Source organism: Pongo pygmaeus, chromosome 11 (assembly GCF_028885625.2).
Source record: "Pongo pygmaeus isolate AG05252 chromosome 11, NHGRI_mPonPyg2-v2.0_pri, whole genome shotgun sequence".
In the NCBI taxonomy this organism is placed as follows: domain Eukaryota; kingdom Metazoa; phylum Chordata; class Mammalia; order Primates; family Hominidae; genus Pongo; species Pongo pygmaeus.
The window spans coordinates 133,247,693-133,267,763 of record NC_072384.2 but is presented as its reverse complement, the minus strand read 5'-3'; the positions used below and the strand labels follow the sequence as shown (position 1 = coordinate 133,267,763).

The window sequence follows — 20,071 nt, the reverse complement described above, 5'->3', positions numbered from 1 at the left end:
TGGGTGGATCACCTGAGGCCAGGAGCTTGAGACCAGCCTGGCCAACATGGCAAAATCCTGTCCCTACTAAAAATACAAAAATTAGCCAGGCATGGTGGCATGTGCCTGTAATCCCAGCTACTCAGGGGCTGAGGCAGGAGAATCACTGGAGCCTTGGGGGTCGAGGCTGCAGTGAGACTCCATCTCAAAATAATAATAATTTTTAAAAATACAGTTTTCCCTGAATGCCTCAGTTTTCATTCAATTATGTCTTTATGTTGCTCACTAAATCAGTCGTTCTATATTTACTTCTAGAAGTTACATGTTTTTGTTGGTATTGTGAATGGAATTTGGTGCCATCTGAGTATTTTAAATCTAACAATTTGTCTTCAATAATATCATATCAGATAAACCCATCTAAAAATCCTCTATTCTAGAACTGATTCTGTGAGTGTGTGTCGCAATTTGTAAAATTTCCGAACACTCTGAGTACGTACTTTCTTTTTTTTAGACAAGAGTCTGACTCTATTGCCCAGGCTGGAGTACAGTGGCGCAATCTCAGCTCATTGCAACCTCTGCCTCCAGGGCTCAACTGATCCTCCTGCCTCAGCCTCTCGAGTAGCTGGGATTACAGGCACATGTCATCACATGCCTGGCTAATTTTTGTATTTTTAGTAGAGATGGGGTTTTACCATGTTGCCCGGGCTGGTCTTGAACTCCTGAGCTCAAGCAATTCACCCGCCTCAGCCTCCCAAAGTGCTAGAATTACAGGCATGAGCCACCGCACCCAGCCTTATGTACATTATTTAAATAGACTATTAAATTGCTCTCCAAAGTAGCTGCTCCAATTTACACCCCCACAATCATGAACTGGAAGCTGTCATTTCCCCACAACCTTGCCAAGGTTATCATTAATGTTTTTACTTTTTGCCAATCAGATAGCCAAAAAATTCGCACCTTCTTTTATTTCCTCTTTTGTAAATTTCCCATTTATATCCTTTGCCCACATTTCTATTCAGTTATTATATTATTTTTAAATTTGCAGTTCCTTTTTTTTTTTAGAAATAGTCTTGCTCCATCCCCCAGGTTGAGGTTGAAGTGCAGTGGCACAATCATAGTTCACTGCAGCCTCAAACTCCTGAGCTCAAGCGATCCTCCTACCTCAGCATCCTGAGCAGCTAGGCCTATAGGCGCATGCCACCTATAGGCTAATTTTTTTCTTTTTTGTAGAGATGGGGTTGCACTGTGTTGCCCAGGCTCGTCTCAAACTCCTGGGCTCAAGCAATTCTCCCACCTCAGCCTCTCAAAGCCCTGGGATTATGGGCATATACCACTGAGCTCAGCCCTAATTTGCATTTATTTACATAAGGTTAAAAAAAAAGATAAAAGAATATTTACTTTCCTCATAAATACTAGGTATTAGTCTCTGGTTATACATATTTCAGTTACTTTCTCCCAGTTTTTTGCTCATCTTTTAACTTTAAGGCATTTGGGACGATACACATATTTAAAATTTTGATGTAATCAAATTGATCAACCATTTCCGTTCTGCCATTTGCATTTTATGTCATGTTTAAGAAGGTCTTCTAAACCCCCGAGGTTCTAAACCCATTTTCCTGAATTTCCTTTTAATACCTTTATGGTTTTGTGTTCTCATTTGGCCCCTTAAGCCACAAAAATAAGCTCATTTATTTCACTTTTTTTTCTTTCCTGTCAGAAGGCAAATGTGCTGACATCTTAACAAGATTGGAGGGAGGCGCACTTCACACATGGGCATGAAAACCTGGTCATCACATTATGAACCACAAAAGGATCTAAGTGCACTTATTTTAGTGCAGAGTATAAAGTAGGGACTTGACTTCATCTTCCTAAGTGAGGAACTTAGGATTGTCTCAACACCTTTTATTGCTAGCCCATTATTCTCCCAATTCTCAACACCAATTGTCTCAACACCTTTTATTGCTAGCCCATTATTCTCCCAATCTTCTTCATATCCTAAGTTCCCACATGAAAGAGATGTTTCCATTCTCTATCCTGTGCCATTGACTGATTTGTTTATTCCTGCACCCATACTCCGTTATTTAATATTACTGCTTTATAGAATGCCTTGATATTTATAAGGAAAGTAAATATTCTTTTTCTTTTTTTTTTTTTTGAGGCAGAGTTTGGCTCTCTTTGCCCAGACTAGAGTGCAATGGTGTGATCTCGGCTCACTGCAACCTCTGCCTCCCAGGTTCAACCAATTCTCCTGCCTCAGTCTCCTGAGTAGCTGGGATTACAGGTATGCGCCACCACGCCCAGCTAATTTTGTTTTTTAGTAGAGACGAGGTTTCTCCATGTTGGTCAGGCTGGTCTCGAACTCTCCACCTCAGGTGATCCGCCCGCCTCGGGCTCCCAAAGTGCTAGGATTACAGGCATCAGCCACCGCGCCCAGCCAATATTCTTTTATCATGCTAAAGAAGTATTGTTTTCTTATTTTAAAATGTTTTATTATGAGTGGGTATTAAACTTTACCAAATACCTTTGAGATATTTAATTTAAATGACTTTTTTCTTGATAACCTATGATAGCAACATTTTCAAATTATTCTTGCAGTTTTAACATCTATCTCCTTAAATGTAATCACTGCATTCCATTTTTTGAAGTTTTAAGATTCTTTTTTTTTTTTTTTTTTTTTTTGAGATGGAGTCTCACTCTGTCACCCAGGCTAGAGCTCAATGGTGTGATCTCAGCTCACTGCAACCTCCACTTCCCGGGTTCAAGTGGTTCTCCTGCCTCAGCCTCCCGAGTAGCTGGGATTACAGGCACATGCCACCACGCCCAGCTAATTTTTGTTTTTTTTTAGTAAAGACAGGGTTTCACCATGTTGGCCAGGCTGGTCTCAAACTCCTAAACTCAAGTGAGGTGCCCACCTTGGCCTCCCAAAGTTCTGGGATTACAGGCATAAGCCAATGCTCCTGGCCCCTGAAGTTTTAAGATTCTTAGAGCTACATTCATTGATATAATTATTTTTTCTAATGTGTCATTTTTATCTGACTTTATCAGAATCAATGGCTTCAGAGAATGAATATGATATTATCTTTTTCAATATGTTTGCATTCTTTTTATAACATTGGAGGACAAGGGAAGAAGTAATCTTTACATTTCCCAACATTTAACTGTCTTGGGGGAGTTGGAGCAGAGTTCTCAACTTTCTAAATGTCTGTTTTTTTGAGACAAGGTCTTATTCTGTCACCCAGACTGGAGTGCAGTGGTGCAGTCATGGCTCACTGCAGCCTCAATCTCCCAGGCTCAAGTGTTCCTCCCAATTCAGCCTCCGAGTAGCTGGGACTACAGGCATGCACCGCCACACCCAGCTAATATTTTTGTTTGTTTTTGTAATGACAGAGTCTCACTATGTTGCCCAGGCTGGTCTCAAACTCCCGGGCTTAAGCAATCCTCCCACCTCAGCCTCCCAAAGCGCTGGGATTGCAGGTGTGAGCCACTGCACCAGGTCACTTTTACTCTTACGGAATTATAATCCCTAGAGGCAGGGACTAAAAACTCTCTTTTATTATGTTTGCTTTTTGTTTTGTTTTGGAGACAGGGTATTGCTCTGTTGCCCGGGCTGTGGTCCAGTGGCGTGATCATAACTCACTGCAACCTTGAACTCCCAGGCTTGAGCAGTTCTCCTGCCTCAGTTTCCCAAAATGTCCAGGTGTGAGCCACTGCACCCAGCCTAATCTCTTCTAAAAACTGCTCCTGTCCTCCAAAATAGCATTTCCCCAGGGTTTCCTTGTATCTCTGATTACACCTTCTTCTCCAAAAGCCTAAATGCCAGCCTTCCCCACAGTCCTGGCACCAGTCTGTTCTACCATAGGTCAATCTCTAATTCTTGGTTTCAACTTGTATCTTGTGAAGTTAGCTCCTGTGGTCTATGTTGTGAGGTGCCCAGAAGCACCCACTTCCTGCCTTATTTCTTGCTATGAGGCCTGACACATGGCTCAGGGGCCTAAGGGAGACTGACTCCACCCCTGGCTCCAGGAGAGCCCAGTTGAGATAATGATATTCCAGCACTTTCCAATGGCAGGTTCAGAATTGGGCATGTGTGGAAGAAATTACTCCATGACCCTCAACATGTAGGATCCTCATCTTCCCTAGTGGCATAATTACAGCCAGGCAGACAGATCCCAGAAAAAAAGACATTCCCTAACCTCCCACGCAGCCAGGAGTCACCCGGTTCAGTCAAACAGGATGTGATCAGAAACTATTTGCAACCAACACCATGGCCTTCAAATGAAGGGGCACGCCTTTCCCGTGCCTGAAGTCACCTCACACTTGACACCAAACCCCGTTCATAACTTTTCCTCCTCAAACCACAGCCATTCTGGGAACACGGGAAGGCCAGGCTTTTTTTTTTTTTCTTTGAGACACGGTCTTGCTCTGTCACCCAGGCTGGAGTGCAATGGCATGATCTTGGCTCACTGCAACCTCTGCCTCTGGGCTCAAGCAATTCTCCTGCCTCAGCCTCCCCAGTAGCTGGGACTACAGGTGCATGCCACTATGCCCGGCTAATTTTTGTATTTTTAGTAGAGACGGGGTTTCACCATGTTGGCCAGGCTGGTCTCAAACTCCTGACCTCAAGTAATCCTCCTACCTCACCCTCCCAAAGTGCTGCGATTACAGATGTGAGCCACCGCACTCGGCCTGGGAGGCTGGTCTTCATGAAAAATATCATCAACTCCCCTCCTTACAAACCTCATGGCACTTATCTCCCTCCTCCAATGGAGTGATGAGGAACACTGTGACCTCTAGAGAATTCTCAATTTGTCTCCTCCTCTTCCCTAGTCTGGTTGTCCCTGCCCTTATTGGACCCACAATTCTTTTCAGGACATCTGTGAAAACTTTCCTGAGTCTAAACTGTCCCCAGGCAAGTGTGTCCTGATAGTGCCCACCCTGATCACGTCAAGGCCCTGCTCAAACACTCGAGGGCTCCCCTGCACCTGCGGCTGTGCATTGGAATCATGTCACAGCTCCATCAACTACACGTTTCCTGAAATCCACCTTGGAGAAATCCCAGGTGGATGTGGGTGGGCCTGGGAAGCTGGTATGCAGGTGGTTCTAACGCTCAGCAGTCGGGGGAAGGCCTGACCTTCCCAATCAGGTGCCCAGAGAGGAGCTCCTCTCAGCCTTAGGGAGGCTGGAGCTCTCTGTCCAGTAGCGTCCAGTGTAGCCGGGAGCCATCCTATCTCAGAGTCATAGACCACACATGCCATGGTGCACCAAAGGGTGGCAAGTGCTGGCCCAGTTTCCTGATCACCATATTCTCTTTCTTTCTTTTCTTCCTTCCTTCCTTCCTTTCTTCCTTCCTTCCTTTCCTTTCTCTCTCTCTTTTTTTTTTTTTTTTTTGAGGTGGAGTCATGCTCTGTCACCCAGGCTGGAGTGCAGTGGCACAATCTCGGCTCACTGCAGCCTCCGCCTCCCGGGTTCAAGCAATTCTCCTGCCTCAGCTTTCCAAGTAGCTGGGATTACAGGTGTGCGCCACCACACCCAGCTAATTTTTGTAATTTTAGTGGAGATGGGTTTCATCATGTTGGCCAGGCTGGGGTCACCATATTTGCATCTTGGCTTTCACCTCCAGCCATGTCACCAGCCCTGCTCCCTCACACATCCTGTATCCTTACATTGGGACGCCTCTCCAGCCTCCAAACAAGCCTCACCCTCTATGCCTTGGAGCCTTCCACTTGCTGTTCCCACGATCACAACGCCCTCCCTTCCTTGATTACAGGGTGAATCTCCATTCATCTTGGAACATCTGTCACAAATGGCGGCTCCTTTATGGCCCTCTCCCAAATCCAGTGACGATGCCCTCCATTTGTCATCCACGCAAATGTTTATTGAGGGCCATTATATACCAAGCACTGTAATTACAAAGATATCGTACCTACTCTGCCTTTGAGTCTGGGTGAGGAAGCAGACCTATAAACATAACGAGCTGCAAGAATTTTTATTGTCATTCTTTTCATCTTTTCTCCAGTTATAAAAATAATGCACACTCATTGTAAGACATTACAAAAATATAAAATAAGTCCCTCAGACAAAACTATTATTAATACTTTGGCATATAATGATCCAGGTTGGATTTCATGTTTACAAAATCAGGTTTCCAGCATATTGTCTTGCTTCATTTATTCTGGACATCTGTCCCCACAGACACACAGCTGCATCTCATTTTTTGACAGCTGCAGAGTGTGCAAATGTGTGGGCATATCACAATGAACTCACTTCCCTGATAATGGAAGTTTTGGTTATTTCTAATTTTTCTCTATCACTAACAATATTGTATGAAAATCCTTGTCCATACATGTATGTGCATTTGCAATGGGTGCAGTGGCTCATGCCTGTTATCCCAGCATTTTGGGAGGCGGAGGCAGGCAGATCACGAGGTCAGGAGTTTGAGACCAGCCTGGCCAATATCGTGAAACCCTGTCTCTACTGAAAATACAAAAATTAGCTGGGCGTGGTGGTGGGTGCCTGTAGGCCCAGTTACTCAGGAGGCTGAGGCAGGAGAATCACTTGAACCTGGGAGGCGGAGGTGGCAGTGAGCCAAGATCGTGCCACTGTACTGCAGCCTGGGCGACAGAGTGAGACTCAGTCTCAAAAAAAAAAAAAAAAAAAAAAAGAAGAAGTCTTAAGAGGTAGAATTCTGGAAGGGAAAAATATAAAATGTGAATAGTTAGTTTCAAACTGCTTTACAAAAAGTTGGGTCAAAGTTGCAGTGAGCCAAGATCCTGCCACTGCACTCCAGCCTGGGCAGCAGAGCGAGACTCCATCTCAAAAAATAAAATAAAATAAAATAAAAAGTGAGTTAATTTATATTTTTACCAAAAGCATCTAAGGGTGCCTTGAAAAGATAAATTATAACACCACTTCCATGTGTACTAGAGGCACACAGAAGAGGATGGACAGTCAGGGAGAGCAGCCCGGGGAAGGGAACTCTTCAATGTGGGTCTGGATGAAGAAGCAGAGTTTTCCAGGCAGAGGCATTTGGGTAGGGAGTTCAGGCAGAGGGAACAGCAGATCCAGTTGGGAAAGGCGTGGCAGCATTTGTAGGGGGTGGATGAGGCTGAAGCAGGGATCAGAGCCAGATTATAACAGGTCTTGAATGCCCAGATAAGACATTCCCAGACACTCAAACCTACTTCAACTAGAGCACGTATCACCTTGCACTGGAGCAGTGGACTGAAAACTGTCCTGCTAAGCTCGGGCTCCCAACCCTAGCACCTCTACCAAGGCATCATAAGACATCTGCATGTTATATACTCAATGGATGGAGAAGACCCATCCCTGCAAAATAGCCCTTCCCTCCTCTCTATCCTCTCTGTGTCATTGTGGAGCTTGCTTTCTTCACTGGACTATGTGTGTGCCCTGGGAAGGGCAACAGTTATGTCCACTTCGCCTTTAGAAAGCAGTTGTATCTTAGAGCTCAATGTGGTGCCCAGCTTTGCTGGAGATGAGCTGAATCAATGCTAAGTCAGGAAGGAAGGGCCAAACCACTTTCAGGATTGGACACATGGTGCCAGTGTTTAACGCGCAATGAGTGGTTGGCTTGTCCCTGACACTGTCAGATGAGAGCACTGGGCTTTCAGCATGGCAGAGAGATGATGAAATCTGTCTCCAAGCAGCCTCAAAGAGAAGTAAGAATTTAGAGTCCTGCTTAGGGGACTGGGCAGGCCAGGATGTGTCATCAAGGCACTCTGTCTCTGGGCAAGCTTCCAGAATAAACAAACAAAACTCCACAAGAGTCCCAACAGCCCATATCACCCACGAAGGGCTCACAGTGAGCCAGGCACTTCCTAAACGCTTTCATGTACATGAACTCATTTAATCATTCAGGCAATTCTATTGTCACTCCTCCATCATACAGATGAAGACACTGAGGCTCAGAGTGGACAGGGTAGGGAGATGGAGGAAGCAGAGTCTGAACTCAGGCGAACTAGCACACACTGTGCTGGTTGGCAGGGGACTTGGAGGACCCTCCTGGTCTGTTTCTGCAGGTGTGTCCTGTTGAGATGGAAATGACAGCCGCAGTCTGGCGGGCAGGGTGAAGGCTGGGAGTGGTTGCTCCTCACAGAAGGAACGAAGCACCTACCTTGGCTTCAAAGAAGTTCTTGGCACCTTTGACACCCTCCAGGGCCACATCGATCTCGGAAAGCTTCGCCAGCGCCATCAGCCCACTGTCCTCCTGCAGCTCCCCTGCCGCGGCCTTGTGGAAAATGAGCAGGAACTACAGGGGAAAGAAAGCAGGGAACCAGAGTCAGTCTCACTGAGAGATTCACAACCAGCCCTCTGGCCCAAGCCGAAGTCACTCTGCCAATCACTTAAGAAAGATGTTTATGTGTGCATGTGGCAAATTATTTTTTTCCCTCATCAGATTGTCAAAAATGAAAACATGCCCATTTTCCCCAAGGCTATAGGGAAATGGGCACCCTCATATTTATTTGAGAGTGTAAACCGATTCAAACTTTTTTTTTTTTTTTGAGGCAGAGTCTCGCTCTGTTGCCCAGGCTGGAGCGCAATGGCGTGATCTCGGCTCACTGCAACCTCTGCCTCTGGGCTCAAGCAATTCTCATGTCTCAGACTCCCGAGTAGCTGGGATTACAGGCGCGCACCACCATGCGCAGCTAATTTTTATATTTTTAGTAGGGATGGGGTTTCGCCATATTGGCCAGGCTGGTCTCAGACTCCTGACCTCAAGTGATCTGTCCGCCTTGGCCTCCCAAAGTGCTGGGATTACAGGTGTGAGCCACTGCCCCCCACCCTCAAACTTTTATTTATTTTCTTTTTTATTTATTTAATTTTTTGAGACGGAGTTTCACTCTTGTTGCCCAGGCTGGAGTGCAATGGTGCGATCTCTGCTCACTGCAACCTCTGCCTCCCAGGTTCAAGCGATTCTCCTGCCTCAGCCTCCCGAGTAGCTGGGATTACAGGGACGCGCCACCATGCCCAGCTAATTATTTTGTATTTTAGTAGAGATGGGGTTTCTCCATGTTGGTCAGGCTGGTCTCAAGCTTCTGACCTCAGGTCATCGGCCCACCTCGGCCTCCCAAAGTACTGGGATTACAGGTGTGAGCCACCGCACCCGGCCTATTTATTTATTTTCTTGAGACAGTGTCTCGCTCTGGAGTGCTGTGGTGCGATCATAGCTCACTGCAACCTTGACCTCCTGGGCTCAGGTGGTCCTATGGCCTCCGATTCCTGAGAGCTGAGACCACAGGCGTGTGCCAACACACCTGGGTAATTTTCCTTTTTTTTTTTTTAATTTGTAGAGACAGGGTCTTCTACGTTGCCCAGGCTGGTCTCAAACTCCTGGTCTCAAGTGATCCTCCTGCCTCAGCCTCTAAAGTGCTGAAATTACAGGTGTGAGGCACTGTGCCTGGCCTTGATGGGCACTTCGGAAATGTTTACCGAAAATAAGATGCTTTTTGCCTTCCAACCATTAATTCCACTGGTGGGAATTTATCCTTTAGAAACATTCCTACAATGGTTTAAACATTATCTATGAAAGTAAAAAATTAGCAGCATCCTAGTTTACGGTGATGAAAGAAAAATCAAATAAACCTGTATATACTATTTTTTAAACACTAAATAATTTAATATTTCCAATGGTTTTTTAACAACTTGTATTTTTCTTGTGTGCCTCATTTTTGCATTAGATTGTTTACCTGTCTTACCATTTGCTAAAGATCCTCATGGAACCTGGTATGTTTCAAATACTTTAGCTCTGTCACTTGCCTTTTAAGTATGCTTACGCTAATGTTCAACTTTCAAAAATTTTACATATAGTGTTATGCTTAGAAAAACCTTCTTCAGCACCAAGGTTATATAAACAACCACCTACGTTTTGTCTACAATTTTATGGATTCTTTTTTTTAACCATGTAAATATTTAATCTCTGAAATTTATTTTTATTTATCATGTGACGTTAATCATTAACCTTATTTTCTTCCAAATGGTTGGTTAGTAATCCTTGCATCATTTGTTGAATAATCCACCCTCCTCCTCCAGATTCAAAATGTGATCTGAATTAATTAATCTTCAGGCTTCCAAAGAACAAACTTTTAAATAAATAAATTGGCCAAACTTTTTTTTTTTGAGATGGAGTCTCGCTCTGTTGCTCAGGCTGGAGTGCAATGGCTCGATCTCGGCTCACTGCAACCTCTGCCTCTCAGGTTCAAGTGACCCTCCCGCCTCAGCCTCCCAAGTAGCTGGGATTACAGGAGCGTGACACCACACCTGGCTAATTTTTGTATTTTTAATAGAAATGGGGTTTCACCATGTTGACCAAGCTGGTCTTGAACTCCTAGCCTCAGGCCTCCCAAAGTGCTGGGATTACAGGCATGAGCCACCATGCCCAGCTATAAATTGGCCAAACTTAAATGGCAGTTCCCCCATCTTCCTGTCCTCTCCCAAGGCAATTCTGTGGCTTTTTTAGTTATATTCTTTAAACAACTGCTATCTAAGTTTCATGACTTATTTTTCCATATGGAAAGAATATAAACTGATATGTTCCAAGCCATCATCGAAAGAGGCTCTCTTCAGGTTTTCAGGTGCTACCTAAAGTGTGTGCACCCACAGGAAAATTGCGGGTTTCCAGGTCTTTTTTCATAACCCTCTTCCCTAAAAGAATGCCTTCTCTCCAGGCGCGGTGGCTCACGCCTGTAATCCCAGCACTTTGGGAGGCCAAGGCAGGTGGATCACGAGGTCAGGAGTTCGAGATCAGTCTGACCAACATGGTGAAACCCCGTCTCTACTAAAAATACAAAGATTAGCCGGGCGTAGTGGTGCATGCCTATAATCCCAGCTACTCAGGAGCCTGAAGCTGGAGAATCTCTTGAACCCAGGAGGTGGAGGTTGCAGTGAGCCGAGGTCGTACCATTGCACTCCAGCCTGGGCTCCAGAGCGAGACTCTGTCTCAAAAAAAAAAAAAAAAGCCTTCTCAAAAGGGAAAAGAACATTACTTAAAGTAGAATGATAGGTGAAGCAACTTCTACAGGCCTTCCAAATCCTCACTTGAGTATCATTACTGCCAAGGCTCTCAGTCCCCAGAGGGAAGTGTGTTTCATGCGGGTGAGAGTCTCAACCACCGCATCCCCAAAATGCCTTGTAAGACACCCTCTTCCTATTGCTCCCTTCAGGGTCCTAACGCCACCGTGGATATTGTCAAATACAAAGCAAGAGACACAGCAAGATGCCCACGGAGAGGCCAATGGTCAGCCCTGTTCAACCATCTGCAGCTTCAAACTCTCTCACTAGAGGCCGGCAGAGACTCAGTTTGTTGTGGATTATCAGAACCTGAACATTGACTTGAAAGAAGACACGCCCTTTGGAGGAGGCCAGGCCCCCCAGGAATAGGTTGGAGGTCAAGGGGATGGTGACACAGGGGTGGAAAAGGTCGAAGCAGTAGACTTCAGGGCTGCAGATGAGAGGCATGTGGAGAGAGGGACTGACATACTGGTCGCTCCGTGCCCTGCTATCCTTAAAGCATTTCCTTCACAGAAGGCCCCACCTCATTGCTCCACGAGGCAAAGAGAACAGGCAGCCCCATTAGGCCAGTGCTCTCTGGGACCCAGACAGGCAGCTGTGAAAAGAAGGAGCGCTGGCTGGGCGTGGTGGCTCACACCTGTAATCTCAGCACTTTGGGAGGCTGAGTCGAGCGGATCACCTGAGGTCCGGAGTTTGAGACTAGCATGACCAACATGGTGAAACCCCATCTCTACTAAAAATACCAAAATTACCCGGGCGTGGTGGTACACAACTGTAATCCCAGCTACTCGGGAGGCTGAGGCACGAGAATCGCTTGAATCTGAGGGGTGGAGGTTGCAGTGAGCCGAGATTGCGCCACTGCACTCCAGCCTGGGTGACAGAGTGAAACTGTGTCTCAAATAAATAAATAAATAATAAAATAATAAAACAAAATATTTTTTAAAAAAAGACAGAGCACCACCCCCAGCCAGCACCCACCCAGGTGACCTCAGGGACTCTCGCCATCCCCGAGGCTTGGCCTTCTCACATCCAGAGTGGAGATGACAGTTTATGGACGGGTTTCATGAACTGGAAACATGAGGGAAAGCTCTCCTCATGGGTCCCTTCCCCAGAGCTGTTTACTTTGAACCCTCAGGTCTGGGGCAGATCCAGACCACATCCACTCACTGTGCCAGGTCAGCAGGTGACCAGCAGTATCCCTGTCACACCTCAGGGGTACCCCCTACCCCAGCCAGTTAAAGAAGGGAAAAAACTCAGCTCAAGCTGAAAGCACCCAGCCTTCCATGAAGCATGCCAGACATTTCCATTTAATTTTGCTACAATCACCAACCGCCCTAAATGACAATTTATCCAACTGCCCAGCCTTGTTTGTCTTCCTATTTATAGTCCACAAAGCCGGGCATGTGGTAGAAGAATTGGAAACTGTCCTAGCTGTGACTGTGAAGAAAGAGGGGGAGGGAAGGAGAGGTAGAAAACAAAGAGACAGCAAGAGAACTAACAAAGCTAAAAAGCCCTTTCACATGCAAGCTATGGATGCTTCTGATACACTCAGGGCATTTTTAACTTCATGGCTGCGGCTGGTGATGCAAACACTCCCACGGTATTAGTTAGAACTCTTAGGTTGCAAGTGACAGAAATAAACTTGTTCACTTAAGCAAAAAGGAGGTATTCATTATTTAAAATAGATGTCTCGTCCAGACAGTGGCTCACACCTGTAATCCCAGCACTTTGGGAGGCCGAGGCGGGTGGATAGCCTGAGGTCAGGAGTTTGAGACCAGCCTGGCCAACATGGTGAAACCCTGTCTCTACTAAAAAGAAAAATACAAAATTAGCCAGGTGTGGTGCTGCATGCTTGTAATCCCAGCTACTTGGAAGGCTGAGGCAGGAGAATCGTTTGAACCCGGGAGGCGGAGGTTGCAGTGAGCTGAGATTGCACCCTTGCATTCCAGCCTGGGCAACAAGCGCAAAACTCCGTCTCAAAATAAATATAAATAAAATAAAATAAAATAAGATGTCTCAAAAACCCAAGGACAAGACACAGTGGCCTGGAGGAGGACTGGAACTAGGAGAGGCAAAGCTCTTAGGACTGGAGGTAAGATTCCTCCTCCATCTCTCATGCTGGTCTGCATGGTAGAGAGTGGGCACCCCACATTCCATTATCCTTCCAAGAACAGCTACCTGCAGAGCCAATTCGGAGCACTTCAGCCCCAATTTCAAAATCCCGAGAGAGAGAATTCGATTGGCCTGGTCAGACCAGGGGTCCATCCATGGTCTGATCAACCATGATCAGGCAGGCAGGCAGCCCAGCACAGCCAGGCTCCAGGGGCCACTGTATTTGTCTGCTTGGGCTGCCCTAACAAAATTGTGCAGTCTGGGTGGCTCACACAACAGAAATTTATTTTTTCACAGTTTCAGAAGCTGGAAGTGCAAGAACAAGGTGGCAGCAAATATGGTTTCCAGTTAGGAATGTCTTCCTAGCTTGTAAAAGGCACAGAAAGAGAACTTAGTTTTCACAATGACAATAGCGGGGAGAGCTATTCACACGGCTATTTTAAAGACACAAACACTGAGGCTCAGAAGTAAAAAATCTCACTCTGGGGACTTAGCTTTGCGTGGTAGACTGAGCCCATGCTCTTTTCAGTCTGTGAACACAGCCCTGGTCCACTAGGGCCTTACGCAGAGGTGGAAACCAGCACAGTGAAATAATGGAACAGGAAAGTATGAGTAGCAGCATGTCCTTACACTCCCAAGGCCTGCACGCCTGGTGCAGCTACTAGAGATGGGACTGGGCTTAGAACTGACAAAGGGTAGACTGTGAATGTCCCTGAAGCTCTGGAACAGAGGTGCAAACCAATCACAGGAACCCTTTGGAGATTTCCAAGCCTCTGATGTCTACCATCTGCTGGCCAAACCAGCAGCTAGACAAAAGCTAACCAAGCATCATGGATTCAGGGAGGAGCACCTGCAGTTGGCCCCTGAGTACAACGGGGCAGAAGGGGGAATGCGTCTTAATTCATTTGGCAATTGCAAGCCACGAAACACCCTCTCAGCTCCTGTTCCCAGAGCTCACCACAGCTCTCTGCCCAAAATCTACTCCAAAGCTTCACCAAGGCAAAAGTCTCTGCCTTCCATACTACAGGGGTATTCAGGCTGGAAAGAGCCAGTACCCCAGCAGGAGCCAAACAGGGCAGCTGTGAAGACAAGTGTGGTGGTGATAGGGCAGGCCGAGTGGCACGGAGGCCACAGCCCACACCCAGCAAATCTAGATCTCTGTGGCCCTTCAGCTCCTTAGCTCTGGCAGGCAAAGCTGGATGAGATCATCCAGAGGCTCATGCCCAGCCCTGTGAATCGTATCTCAGGTTCAGCAAAGGTAGAAGATTCTGGAGCTGATTTATAGAAGCAAGGGACAAGCCCAGTTCATCACGGCTGAGGGAGCGGCTTGTGGCTGCCAGTTCTGCTGCAGACCTCCAGGAAGAACTTCTAGCCTAGACAGACCAATGCTTGACCCAAAGTCTCACATCAGAAACCAGGGAGCTAGTTGGGTGTGGGGGCTCACACCTGTAATCCCAACACTTTGGGAGGCTGATGTGGGAGGACTGTTTGAGCCCAGAAGTGAGAGGCTGCAGTGAACTGTGAAAAAACCAGGGTGCCAGTACTCCAACATTTCTGGAATAACCAAGGTTAAACACCAGGAAGCAGGGACAGTCCTCTACTCCCAGCTCCTAAGGGCTGAAGCTGAGACATGACTGAGACTACAGATGCTCTGAGCCTTTAATCTGATATTATCATCAAAATTATTATAATAGGCCAGGTGCAGTGGCTCACGCCTATAATCCCAGCATTTTGGGAGGCCAAAGCAGGTGGATTGCCCGAGGCCAGGAGTTCGAGACCAGCGTGGGCAACACAGTGAAACCCTATCTTTACTAAAATTACAAAAATTAGCCAGGCATGATGGCATGCGCCTTGTAGTCCCAGCTACTCAGGAGGCTGAGGCGGGGGAATCGCTTGAACCCAGGAGGTGGAGATTGCACTGAGCCAAGATCGCACCACTGTACTCCAGCCTGGGCAACAGAGTGAGACTCTGTCTCAAAAAAAAAAAAAGTTAATATAATACAGGTGCCAAATGACACATCTAGAGGCCTTCTGATAAAACTCATACAGACACATCTAACACACGAAATTCCCTTCCCTGTGGGGTGGCATCCTTGCCATGGAAGACACCTGATAGTCTTGAGACATTGTCCCTAAAATAGAAATGGCTTTCTCATGGAGGTTCTTAGCCATTTGGGGATCAGCTGTGAATGCTATATGCACTCTTCCTGGTGGGATGCCGGTATCTCAAAATTTTGCCTGCAATTTCAGAGGTTCAAAGACCAAGTCCATTCTTGGACTGTTGGTGAGGGGGCTCCACAGGCACAGAATAAGACCCTTTATAAAATTACTTTTGAAAAAATTAGCCAGGTGTAGTGGTACGTGCCTGTGGTCCAGCTACTCAGGAGGCTGAGTTGGGGGGATCACTTGAGCCTGGGGGGTAAGGGTTGCAGTGAGGTAAGACTATACCACTGCACTCTAGCCTAGGCAACAGAGTGAGACTCTGTCTCAAAAAATTAAAAAATAGGCCAGGCGTGGTGGCTCACGCCTGTAATCCCAGCACTTTGGGAGGCCAAGGCGGGTGGATCACGACGTCAGGAGATCGAGACCATCCTGACTAACATGGTGAAACACCGTCTCTACTAAAAATACAAAAAATTAGCCGGGCGTGGTGGCAGGCGCCTGTAGTCCCAGCTACTCAGGAGGCTGAGGCAGGAGAATGGCGTGAACCCGGGAGGCGGAGCTTGTAGTGAGCCAAAATCGCGCCACTGCACTCCAGCCTGGGCGACAGAGCGAGTCTCCATCTCAAAAAAAAAACAAAAAAAACAAAAAATTATTTTGGGGATGGCCACAGTGGCTCACACTGTAATCCCAACACTTTGGGAGGCCAAGACAGGAGGATTGCTTGAACCCAGGAGTTTGAGACCAGCCTGGGCAACAAAGTGAGTCCCTGTTTCTATAAATAACAACAAAATTTTTTAAAATAAAAAATAAACTATTTTTGCATGCTATAAAAATAAAAAGTAGCTAGGCAAGGTGGCTCATGCCTATAACCCCAGCACTTTGGGAGGCTGAGTTGGAGACCAGCCTGGGCAACATAGCAAGACCCTATCTCTACAAAAAATTTTTTTAAATTAGCCGGGCATGGTGGTACATTTCTGTAGTCTCAGCTACTCAAGAGGCTGAGGTGGGAGGATGGGTTGATACTGGGAGTTTGAGGCTGCAGTGAGCTGTGATCATGCCACTGCATTCTAGCCTGGGCAACAGAGCAACCCTGTTTCAAGTAAATAAATAAATAAATGAATAAACAATGAAAACGAAAATAGAAAGAAGTATTATTCTCAAAATTACTGGGCAAGGTGTCTCATGACTGTAATCCCAGCACTTTGGGAGGCAGAGGCAGGAGAATCGCTTGAGGCTGAGTTGGAGACCAGCCTGGACAACACAGTGAGACCTCATCTCTACAAAAAATTTTAAAAATTAGCCAGGTGTGGTGGTATGTGCCTATAGTCCCAGCTACTCAGGAGGCTGAGGTGGGAGGATCAATGGAAACTAGAAGGTCAAGGCTGCAGTGAGCCATGATTGAGGACTGAGCCACTGCACTCCAGCCTGGGTGATGAGCAAAGAAGATGCATTATTGTATATTTCAAAATAACTAAAAGGAATAGAATGTTTCAAACACAAAGAAATGATAAATGCTGGAGGTGATGGATACCCAGATTACCCTGACTTGGTCATCACACATTGTATGCTTATATCGAGATATCACATGTAGGCTAGGCTCAGTGGCTCACGCCTGTAATCTCAGCACTTTGGAAGGCTGAGGCAAAGGATCACTTGAAGCCAGGAGTTTGAGACCAGCATGGTCAACATGGCAAAACCCCATCTCTACTAAAAATACAAAAATTAGCCAGGCCTGGTGGCACACTGTAATCCCAGCTACTTGGGAGGCTAAGGCACAAATCGCTTGAACTCAGGAGGTGGAGGCTATGGTGGGCTGAGCTCGCACCATTGCACTCCAGCCTGGGCAACAGAGTGAGACTGTCTCAAAAAATAATAATAAAAATAAATAAAATATATCACATGTCCCCCATAAATATGTACAACTATTATGTATCCATAACAAATAAAAATAAAAAATTTTAAAAATACGTTTCAAAATGAAAAGCTTTAATATATAAAAAAGCATAACATTATAAAACCACCAAAATTTTGCCCCCATAAATATCCACTATGAATATTTTGGTGAACATCCACCAAATTTCTTATTATTTTACTCAAATGAGGTAATACTACTACCCATGCTGTTTTTTCCAGGCCAGCACTGGGGTTAGCTGTCTCCTAAAAGGCATTTTTGAAAGCGGAATTGCAGGTTAGATACGCAAACAGCGCTCTGGAGAGGCCAAACCCATTTGTGCTCCATGGGGCTGTACACTTGAAAGTCCTCTCAGGGGCACCCCACAGGGGCTCAGGGCCACAGCAGACAGGTACCTCCCGGAAGCTGAGCTTGCCATCGAAGTCCTCATCCACCTCCTTGATCATGCTCTTCAGGCCCAGGTGGGTCTGGGGGGCCCCCAGCTTCTCCATCATCAGCTTCAGCTCCATCAGGTCGATGAAGCCATCCCGCCCAGCGTCATACCTGCAGGGTCAAAGGAATGCATGACCGGGACGAAAGGACACTCGTTAGTCTCCCAAACATGTAATTCCTTTGGCTTCATTCATTGAAAAATGACTCAAATACCTCCCGCTCTGCGAGGCCGACATGGGTCACCTGCTCCAGAGGAACACCTCTCTCCTCAGAGCGCCTCAGGGCTTTGTATGACTCAAAGCGGATCTTGTACTACCTGTTGGTTTTCATGTCTTTTATCTCCTCAACTAAACCATAATTTCTGGAGGGTGAGAAACGTGCCTTGTTTACCTTTATTTCCCCCAGTTTCGGTCAACAAACATCAAGTGAACACCTCCTCCTAATGCTGGACACTGGAGGGGTTGCAGGAGCTGGCCCCTGACGCCCAGCACGTTCACAGGGAGGGGCTGGCAATTCCAGGAGCCTCCTCCTGGTCACTGCCCCTGGTTCTCTCCCACAGCCATTCCCAACAGCCCGTCTTTCCGTCCCAGGTCTAGGGAAGTTGCTTCCCACCCCTGTGTGCGGCTGTGACCCTGGCTCATGATTCCCCTCTGGTTTGCTTGGCTTGTCTCCAGCTCTGAACGGCTGTGTCTACCAAGAGGGCTCTGACTCTGTCCTCTAACAGGGCCGCCCTTCTGCTGACTGGCCCCCCAGCCCCCAGCCAGGAAACAAACCCAGCCTCACCAGGTGGGACCGGGCTGTCCCCTCCTGGCCCAGCCATCTTCAGCCCTCTGTACTCTGCATCCTCCAAGCCACTTCCCCCATTACAGGATCTCTCCACAGACCCCCTGACTCTCCTCCCTTCAAGCATTTCCCGCCACCCAGAGACCCCTTGTTGCTCAGGTATGAATACCTTGCTCTAAAAACAAATCAGTTTACAAGAGCCAAAAGGTGGAAACAATGCAAGTGTCCGCAGACAGATAAAGGAGAAATGAAACGGGGTATATTCAGCCAGGTGCGGTGGCTCATGCCTGTAATTCCAGCACTTCAGGAGGCCGAGGCGAGCAGATTACCTGAGGTCAAGAGTTCGTAGACCAGCCTGGCAAACATGGTGAAACCCTGTTTCTACTAAAAATACAAAAATTAGCTGGGCATGGTGGTGCACGCCTGTAATCCCAGCTACTCGAGAGGCTGAGGTGGGAGAGCTACTGGGAGGCGGAGGTTGCAGTGAGCCGAGATTGTACCACTGCACTCCAGGCTGGGTGACAGAGCCAGACTCCGTCTCAAAAAAAAAAAGGGGGTATATCCGTATATCCATACAATGGAATATGGTATGCTTATACAAGGGAATATTATTTAGCAATAAAAAGGAAGGGAAGGCTAACACACAGGTGAACCTTGAGGGCATTCTGCTAAGTGAAACAAGTCAGCCACAAAAAGGCAAATCCTGTATGGTTCCACTTCTGCGATGTGCTTCCAGTAGTCAAATTCATAGAGACAGAAAGTGGATGATTGGTTGCCAGGGGCTGGGAGAGACGGGCATGGGAGTCAGTGTTCAATGGATAGAGATTCAACTTGAGATGAGAAAAAGTTTCTGGCGATGGATGGTGGTGACGGCAGCACAATAATGTGAACGTACTTAATGCTGTCCACTTACGTGGTTAAAGTGGTCAGAGGTTTTGTTTTTTTGTTTTTGTTTTTTTTTGAGACAGAGTCATGCTCTTTCACTCAGGCTGGAGTGAAGCTGCACGATCTCTGCTCACTGCAACCTCCACCTCTCGGGTTCAAGCGATTCTAGTGCCTCAGCCTCCCAAGTAGCTGGAATTACAGGTGTGCGCCACCACACCCAGCTAATTTTTGTTTTTTTGTTTTGTTTTGTTTTTGAGACAGAGCCTCGCTCTGCCACCCAGGCTGGAGTGCAGTGGCACAATCTCGGCTCACTGCAACCTCTGCCTCCTGGGTTTAAGCGATTCTCCTGCCTCAGTCTCCCAAGTAGCTGGGATTACAAGTGTGTGCCACCACACACAGCTAATTTTTGTATTTTTAGTAGAGACAGGGTTTCACCATGTTGGCCAGGCTGGTCTCGAACACCTGACCTCACGTGGTCTGCCCGCCTTGGCCTCCCAAAGTGTCGGGATTACAAGCAGGAGCCACCGCACCTGGCCTGGTCAGTTTTATGTTAAGTGCATTTTACCACAATTTTTAAAAAATTAAATAAATAAGACTGAGTATAGTATCATATGCCCACCCGTAGTCCCAGCTACTTGGGAGACTGGGGTGGGATGGTCACTTGAGCCTAGGAGTTTGATTGCATCCAGCCTGGGCAATGTAGTGAGACCCCATCTCTTAAAAAAATAAAGAGGCCTGGCGCAGTGGCTCACACCTGTAATCCCAGTACTTTGGGAGGCC

The 20,071-nt window shown here is 46.8% G+C and overlaps 1 protein-coding gene and 1 non-coding gene across 2 annotated transcripts in view; both read right to left on the bottom strand.

The window, feature by feature from the left end:
• Positions 1 to 20,071, bottom strand: part of EFHD1 (EF-hand domain family member D1) — a 50,346-nt gene that overhangs the window by 2,036 nt on the left and 28,239 nt on the right. The window contains exons 2-3 of the mRNA XM_054477532.2: positions 17,587 to 17,734; positions 8,111 to 8,245 (exon numbers count right to left, since the gene is read on the bottom strand). Of these exons, the coding sequence (XP_054333507.1) occupies positions 8,111 to 8,245; positions 17,587 to 17,734 (283 nt within the window). The remainder of the gene's footprint in view (positions 1 to 8,110; positions 8,246 to 17,586; positions 17,735 to 20,071) is intronic.
• LOC129032293 (small nucleolar RNA U13) lies at positions 1,691 to 1,793 on the bottom strand. The gene has a single exon (XR_008501303.1). It is a non-coding gene; the product is annotated as a small nucleolar RNA U13 (small nucleolar RNA).